Below are 8,928 nucleotides of genomic sequence, written 5' to 3'. Positions count from 1 at the left end.
TGTACTACGTACATCCCAAGATAGCACAATAGCACGCTTGGCTACAATTTGAAGTCCTCCACTCTGTCTCGGTCACTAGTTAAGATTAGATGCAATTTCGTGCAAAGTTCGTTGTGATACCAATTCGACAAAAAAAAAAAAAAAAAAAAATCATGAATACCAAGCCTGATTTATGAGTTTGTCCTTTGAGAGTGCACCATTCAATCCTTCAAATTTGTGGATGAAAGTAAAATTTGATGCATAAATTTCATCTGTTGTATAATAAAGAACGTCTGTTGTCGTACAAATCGCTACTTTCTGTCTGGCAAAATTACAATTAATACAAATTACATTTCCTTCAATAATTCCTGGCTGACTAAAAATATACTTATAAATAGCAATTTATTATTATGGTACAAAATATGAATAATCACCACCCTCACTAGTCACTCCCCCGAGATAAAAGAAAAGAGAAAACAAAAAAGAATCATAATACAGATAAAGAATTCATTAATATAATTAATTAAGCTACAATAAGACATCCTTATCAATTTCAAGGGTGCTAATTGCAACAAATGTACGTTCCTTCCATTCTTTCATTTGGTAATAACAACTTTGTGTCTTTCTGCTGCTGTTTCTGAATGACTGAATGTTGGAAGTTGTGTCATTACCAAACATCGCGCAAGTATCTATTACTAGTTTGCAAGTTTTTCACCATTGCTTCTGCTTCTGTACTACCCATACCGCCCTGTAAACCAACGAATCAATCAGGAATTATTTTACCAACACAAATATATACTGGTTGTTTGCCTGTAGTTAACAGCATGGTCCATTGACGTTAACTAGTATGTACGCACTTTTGCAAGGAAAGAAATACCACGTCGAAGTTCAAGGTGTAATACGATTCATAATTTACAAGTGTTTTTTTCTTCATAAACTTTCTTTCTTACTCAACACCGCATCAAAGCTGGTAACAAGTGATAATGGAAAGAAGAATAACAGAAATTTGAGATTAGAATTGCATTAACATGGACATTCGTATGGGATTTGTCACACAAAATAAAAACAACCAGTTCCTGAACCGAAAACTTTCTTTTTTGGAATTTCGCAGTTTTACCTTTGGCAGTTTAAAATTGACGATTTTACTTAACAAATACCTTAAATATAATTAGCGTATCCCCAATCCGTTTACAGGTTCAATGGCAGAATGATCAGCTTAAGAGGGCCAACAGTCCAACAGTAGTAAATTTTAAGATAACGATTGTGAAAGGGTAGTTTGCTAAAAAGCAGATTAATCAAAAGTTGCTTGGGGGAGGGGAAAAAATATTTTTGACAGTAAATCATGAAAAACTCAAAATAGACAAATCGAGGCTGGAAAATTTGAACCATTTAGGAAATGCAAAGGACTATGAGAGAGGGGCCCTAAAAGAAAGCAACATGTATGTATATGAAGTACTATATGTGAAGAAAATCCTAGCCTCAAGTATTAATGCATGTGGACATATACCTGCTCCTGTACAATTGTGTGAAGGGCTCGGTGGACATCTCGTGCCATGCCTTTGGCATCCCCACATACATAAATGTACCCTCCTTGTGAGATTACGCTCCACGCATCTGAGGCCTAGATTTAGCAAAAAGAAAGAAAAAAAACGGGTTAAATTTTAATGTTTCACATTCTGCTGAGTATTCAACAAAACTTCTACACCGATGAAGAAGATTGAAGACGAAGTCATACCCTTTCCATCATTTTGTGCTGTACATATTCTTTCGTGGGGCCCTCTCGTGAGAAAGCAACTACTAGCTCCGTAAGTACGCCAGTTTCAACAAAACTCCGGAGCTCATCTTGGTAGATATAATCCTTCACAAAGAAAGTTCTTCCGTCAATAATTATTGAAAAAGATGCATAAATGTAGCAATGGGTGGAAAGCTAGAACATATCTCACCAGTTCACGGTTTCTGCATCCGAAAAACAAAATCGCTTGCCCGAGTTCCACTCCGTCTTCTTTCAGAGCAGATCTTTCCTGAAGTTGAGAACCAGATGATATATGGTGATTAACATATTCGATAAAAAAAAGGATGTTTGACAAAGAGAAATATTGGGTTATAAATTGAACCTGCAAGAATCCCCTGAAAGGTGCCAATCCAGTTCCTGGACCAATCATTATAATTGGGACAGATGTATCGGCTGGGAGTTTGAAGTTAGACTGCCTCACAAAAATTGGTGCCCAACTACAATTATGGTTCTCCTCTTCAGCCACGGAACTCTGAAAAGACAAATCTACTGTCAAAATGGTGGCTTACCATCATACTTATGTAGTTATGTCTTTCCCATATGCAGAACAAGTTTTCTAGCCAACATCAAAACCGAAACTTCATTTTTTATATCAGGAAATTTCGAACGCCACGTATCTTCCCCTTTTATTTCCATTTGCTTTTTTTTTATTCGGAAAAAATCATTCTTCTCCATCACCCCACCAAATTTTCAAAATCAAGAAAAAAAACTCATTTGTCTCACGGAATATAAAAAAATAATCTAGTTTTGGTATATATATGAAGTATCAAGTGTTAATGCAGATGGCTCATTTAGCTATTGTCCAAAGACATACGATAGGCAGGTATAAATGGATAATTTGTATTGCCATTGAATTATGAACTTCAGTATTTCACTATAAACCACCAGCAAAAACCCTCAATTGGTCGACTCACTAGCTGATATGGAGATGCAAAACTACCCGCTCTCACTCCCCCGAATTAAAAACTAGGCTCCGGAATCAAAGGCATAAACCTATTTTGACAAGAAATTGAATTAAAAAAACAAGAAATATTCAGCTATAACAAACCTTCATCCAAGTTGAACACACTCCTTTATGAATCCTTCCAGTGGGCATTTTGTCAAGAACTAATGCACTCGTAACATGAATCCTTGATGGGGCCACTCTGCATACAAAAGATATACAAAAAGGCAATGGTTAATACAGAGTATATATCACATCATCATCTGAGAGCCAATCACATTCGATAATACGGCAAACTTGTAAACAAACAAAGACCAAACAGGATTGCTTTTGAAAGAACTAGGAACAAATATATCCACACAATTTCACAGCATTCATTTCAACAAATTAGCACTATGCTTAAATGAGCTGGTTTAATGCAAACATGACAAGAATTTAACTTAATGTCAATAATAACATTCACCAAGAAAGGGGGAGATTATATTACCTTGGGGAGGATGAGATGGAGTAGAATCTTGGCTGCAAACGTGGTGCAACTGCTGCAAAGAAAACTCCGACTGATGGTTTTGCTGAAGGGAACTCGGCCATAACCTCAAGGAGACTCCTCTGACTCGCAACTACCCATTGCGAATATTCATCCTGCAGAACATAACTTATAATTTATTTACCAGTCACGAGATAAAGCTACAGGCATAACATTAATCAAATTGCATGAAAAGCTTTTTCACCTTTCCAGCAGGAGATGCAAGATATCTCAGCCGTTCAGCTTCATTTTCATCAGAAGCATGAGCCGCTAATGCTAGCAAAGCAGACTGGAAAAAAAAACCATTTGTCATAATAAAGTCATAAGAAAGATACGACTGATAAAGGTCTGACAAGTTGATAGGAAATGACATACCTTTTTAGGGGAGCTCAATAGATCTGCATAACGAGTGAGAGCTGCTCTTAAAGTACAAGGTGGGAATGGCGGTGGTAGAGAGGTTCCAGCAACAGGAGTGCCATCTTCATTATCAGTATGGATAGAGATGTAAGTATCAGGTTTCCAACCCAGTAACCTTTCAGCTTCCTCCACAGTCTCAACAAGATTTTCACAGTAGACACCAACATGATCCCCTGTCTCATACCTGGAAATGAAACAAACGCACATTAAAAATCAGAGAACGAGAACTAGATACCAAGACTTACGAAAAAGTCAAATGAAGAACAGAACATGTACAAAACTGAACTGAAGTGGGGAAGCATAACTGATGTTTGAGTCACACATACAAGGAGTAAAACTTACTTAAGTCCTGTGCCAGAAATGTCAAATTCCAAATGGGTGCAAGAACGATCTGAAGCAGGAGTATGTAGCTCCCTCCTCACGGCAACATTTGATCTTCACACACAGAGCAGACAAGTCAGATAGAAGAAAAAGATACAAGATTTTAAGGTCTTTACCCATGAAATTAATCTCTGCGCTATACCTGCATGGATGTTGGGCATCAAAAACAGCATGACCATTAGCATTAGCCCAGCTCTTGTCTTGCTGAGCTGCATTAGCTGCCTCGTGAATTACTACACGGTATTCCGGTATTGTAGCAGTATAAGGAGTAGAAACAGCTACATCATCCTCATCCCGAAGCAGCTGGTCTAATTCTGGCCAGACTAGTTCCTTCCTGAAATCAATTTGTTTTTAGCAAATATTCACCAAATTACAACCTCATTTATGCCAAAGAGAAATCAAATTCAGTATGTACCAAGCTGAAAAATCATCTTCAATGCACTGGTCATCATCACCGAGACCAACTGGAACAAGACGCTTTGCACCTGCAGTTAACATAAAATGCATTTCTTGCAAGTGAAAAAACCTCCCAAAATGTTATAACTACAAACCAACAACAGGTAGCACCACCCGTCCAAAAAAACAAGAAACCAAAAAGAAAACAGCACTGTTATAAACTCAATATCTTCATTCAGGTCATCCATAATCATCAAACTTACAACTCGTGCTCCTACAAGAGTATACATTAAACTTGATGGACCTTAAACATGGACATTGAGAATTAAGAATCTCTCCCCAAACAATCCCCACATATAATTACTAAATCTTCACTAAGCACTACATGATCATAACTTTTAACAACTATATCAAACACCAATGTTATTAGTATAATATTGACCAGACAAGTATATCATCTGCCTGAATTTGTCCTGACTAAAAGATCCATATGTTTGACAATTATCAGTTTCAAATAGATGTTTATGCTATACATGCAAATATATTCTTAATTCCTCCTGAAAGTAGCTTGAAAAGGCACGGCTTTAATTAGTTCAACTACTGCATTAATAAATGACCCAAGAAAGTTCCCAAATACTACAAAAGGCCAAAAGAAGCAAGTTAACTGCCTAACAGCAAAGAACCGGAACCACTAAAAGAATTCTCACGGACATTCTAACAGGTTCCCAACAAGGAACTCCTATCATCATAATTTAAGCCTAACAAGGAACATTTAAACAATTAAGCACTCATTAAAAATTAGAAGGGAACTGTCACTGACAGCTCAACAATCAGGTTGATGCAGACACCAAACTAGCAGAAAACTAATAGAAGTAAAGGGTACCTTGTTCAGCGAGGAGCTCGTCAATCTCGTTGCCAACCTGGAATTGAAATAACAATACCATTAACATCAAGAACAGATAAGAATTGCCAATTAATACTCACTTTATCCAGAATTAATAGTCATACATATTGTTTTAGAAAGTTCAAAGAAGTTGTCACTTTTCCTATTATAGTTATGGTTAAAAAATATTCCAATATGGCAATGTTTAAATCAAGTGATGAGCAGAGGTAAACATGGCTCAAGCCGCTCAACTATTACAAAGGGCCTTTCCGTAAAATCCTGTCATATTTTAACGAGGAGTTTGGACGATGTGATAATTGATTTCGGACAGAATGAGTACCATTTTTCGGAAACAACAATCCAGGGGGGAATAGAGATTTAGATAAACAAAGATAATACCTTGTTGAAATGCTCATACTGCCTATTGCCAAGCCCAAACACTCCATACTGGAGGTTTTGAAGCCACTCACCCCTGTCCTTGCCCTACAAAACAGAAGACAGAACATCCACCTTCAATAAACAAGTAATTTAGACTTATTACGCAATTTTAGGATCCAAAGTATCTTTCTATGACAACATCACAACTCATATAAAAACATGTTAAGTTTCAATCAATGATTTGCTGACAGTTTATTATTTAATTTTCTTTCTTCCATCATGCAATCAACTCATAAGATTTATAAATTCAAGTCAAACTTCAAAGTCATACAAGAAAAGAAACCAGATGATGCAATGAAAACAAAAAATAAAGCGAAATGATCATAACAATTAACAAACAACAAGGATTCACTAGACAGGGTTCAATTCAACCCCAAGACTTTACCAACTAAGTTAACCGGCATCAACACAAGCCTTGGGAACTTATAATGCATAAAAATGTACACTTAATTAAATACCTCCAAGAACCACTTATAAAACCTTGCTGCATTGTCTGTTGGCTCGCCGTCTCCATACCTGAATCAAGCATTTCATTCATCCTTTAAATCACATATCATCATCAACTGAAAAAAGGGAAATGAGCAAAAAGAGGAAGAAGATACATACGTAGCTAAAAAGAAGAAAGCCAACGATTCCTTCTTTAGTTTTCTTTCATATTCTTCATCATCAGCAGCATAATCATCCTACTCACAATTCAAAGAATCAGAATAAATTCCAAAACCCCAAATTTAAATTCAAACTTTTCCCTCTTATTGCATATCATTCAAACTTGGAAAATTAAAAGGCAAAAGAAGAAAAAATCATCATAAAATTTCAGGACAAAAAAATAAGTGAAAAAAAGGGTAAACTTACCAAATCAACAATTTTAAAAGTCGCTTTCTCATATCGTGCCTTGGCCTCCTCCACTAACGCCTACCAACCACAAAAATCAGCAAAATTATTAATCAATCAAACCAAAAATAAAATGAAATAAAATAAAATTCATACATTTGCAATAAATCCCATAAAGAAAAATCACTAAATTTATCAAATATTTTAGACACCAATAAAATTTAGTTGTTAGAGGCCTAGGCTATAAAATCAAGCGTTGATTAGTGTAATTCGATAAGTTATTGAATAAGGGGTTAAAAGAAACCTTAGCGAATCCTTCGGCAGTTCCAGTTTGAGTACCAAAAAAGACTGTAACTTTTTTCTTGCCATCATCAACATCAATATCATCTTCCTCCTTAAGAATCAACGGCTTAGGAGCATCAGAAACAACTCTAGAAGATTTCCCACCGTTTGATTTCCTCCAAATGAGCAAGAAAGCAACACCAATTAGCACAGCAATGGATGTTGTAACAAACATGACAATTTCACGGTTCTCAACTATGATCGCAGCTGCAGAAGAGTCTTCAAACGACGCGTTTAGCTGCTCGAAATTACCCTTTATTATAGCACTCATTAGATCTAATGGGGACACTTTGATTGGGTTGGAATCCATTTTTTTATTGAAAACCCAGATCAATTTTTTGATGAAAAGAAGATGGGATTTTTTTTTTTACAGAAATTGGAAGGGTTTTAAAATTTTAATTGGTACCCAGAAATTTAAATTGGAAGCAAAATGGTGGGTACAGATTATTATAAAAGGAAAAGAATGGAGTCTCTCGATGTATGAGTTTCTCTCTCTTCTGGTATGTGGTTGGAAGTGAGGTGGGGGTAGGAGAGACTCCTGGGGAAGAAGAGAGAGTTAGAGAAGAGGAGATGGAGGTTGGGGAGGGGTATTAATAATGTATGACTTTTTTGTTTGGTTATTTTAATCATTAATCGGAAATAACCGCGATTAGTCTCGTACACAACGGGTGTATTTTAGGAAATACTAATACAAGTCGTTGTGTATTTTAGGAAATACTAATACAAGTATACAACTACTCTTTTGTAAGGTACGGAGTATCACCCTAAGTTTTCAGTTTTTTACTTTTAAATTTATACGGAGTATGATTTATATTGAATCATGAAACAAAAAAATTAGTTATATCTATAGTAACCATGTTAATATTGAAAGCTGACAACAAAAAACTGTGAACTATTTTTTGTTTTATTTTTCGTATTTTTGTTTTATTTTTCATATTTTGATTTTAATTTGGTAAAAAACAAAAAAACTAGAAGAAAAAATGATATTAAACGGGCCCTATTAACTGAGGTCATATCGTACTTGAAATAAAGATCATTAGTCCTGTGATTTTTGTTTCTCTGAATTTTATTATATTTTATATACGTGTATGAAGTAAGTCTGTACACCTGGTGTATACAATATATATATTCAGATAGAATATTTACGAGTATATTTGGTGATGCTAGGACTTTGTAGGTTTTTAATTAGTTTAAAATGCTACCAATAAGGTGATGGTCTAATGGGAAAGACTGATGGTTTGTGCAATTGATTATAGGTCTGAATTCCATCATCCTTCGTAATTTGTAATGCGTATGTAATTCAATAGGAAAAAAAAGGTTCAAATTGTTTCTTAACTTGTCTTATACTACGAAGTACTCTATATGACATGTCCATGTGTATTTTAAACGATTTAATCAACTAAAGTTATATCTTGTCCTAATTAAGAATCCCTAGTTTACTACTTCAATTTTTATTTTATATTTTTGTCATTTGTCGTGATTAATAAAAAAATTATGTTACTCCGTACATGCTAGGGGTATACGATACGTGTAGCCGTGTACACCCCTCAATTTTGATACATTAAAATTTAAAAGAAATGTAAAATAAATTGTGAAGTTAATAAATTGTGAAGTTAATAAATTGTGAAGTTAGATTGTGCCTTTGTCGGCTTTGTAGGGTAGGTTTTGACATTTTTGGTGTTGTAAAGAAGGTGAAGGGGAAGGAAGAAGGAAGAGTGAAATAGGGCGCCAACGTTCACCAACCCCCCACCACAAATCTTTAGAAGAAAAAAAAAAGTGACAAGTCAACCTACCTAACACAATCTATATAATAATATACTAAAAGAGAGGAAATCAATGTGGTGATGACATTTGTCACTCATTGATTGGCCTCTCTTTTAATATAAATAATTAAGTTTTAAAAAAATTAACCAACAAATAATACAAAATCTACTAATATCACGTCAAATATGTTCCAACTTCCAAAAAATAATCACCATATAACGCATAATATCACCGTGTTG

General features: G+C 35.1%; 1 protein-coding gene across 1 annotated transcript; it reads right to left on the bottom strand.

Moving 5' to 3' along the window:
• Window positions 1-232: 232 nt before the first annotated feature.
• LOC110798770 (NADPH--cytochrome P450 reductase) lies at window positions 233-7,515 on the bottom strand. Its single transcript, XM_022003966.2, has 18 exons — window positions 6,888-7,515; window positions 6,605-6,664; window positions 6,359-6,435; window positions 6,211-6,268; window positions 5,714-5,797; window positions 5,315-5,351; window positions 4,451-4,520; window positions 4,178-4,369; window positions 3,997-4,089; window positions 3,613-3,838; window positions 3,443-3,526; window positions 3,202-3,353; window positions 2,820-2,916; window positions 2,094-2,243; window positions 1,923-2,000; window positions 1,715-1,837; window positions 1,487-1,600; window positions 233-727 (listed from the first exon to the last, which is right to left on the bottom strand). Exons 1-18 carry the CDS (start codon window positions 7,233-7,235, stop codon window positions 647-649), a joined length of 2,124 nt encoding a protein of 707 aa, XP_021859658.1. The 5' UTR covers window positions 7,236-7,515; the 3' UTR covers window positions 233-646.
• Window positions 7,516-8,928: the final 1,413 nt, after the last annotated feature.

Source organism: Spinacia oleracea, chromosome 2 (assembly GCF_020520425.1).
Source record: "Spinacia oleracea cultivar Varoflay chromosome 2, BTI_SOV_V1, whole genome shotgun sequence".
Taxonomy (NCBI): Eukaryota; Viridiplantae; Streptophyta; class Magnoliopsida; order Caryophyllales; family Amaranthaceae; genus Spinacia; species Spinacia oleracea.
Note: the sequence above shows the minus strand (reverse complement) of the source record. Positions and strands in the feature narration are given on the sequence as shown.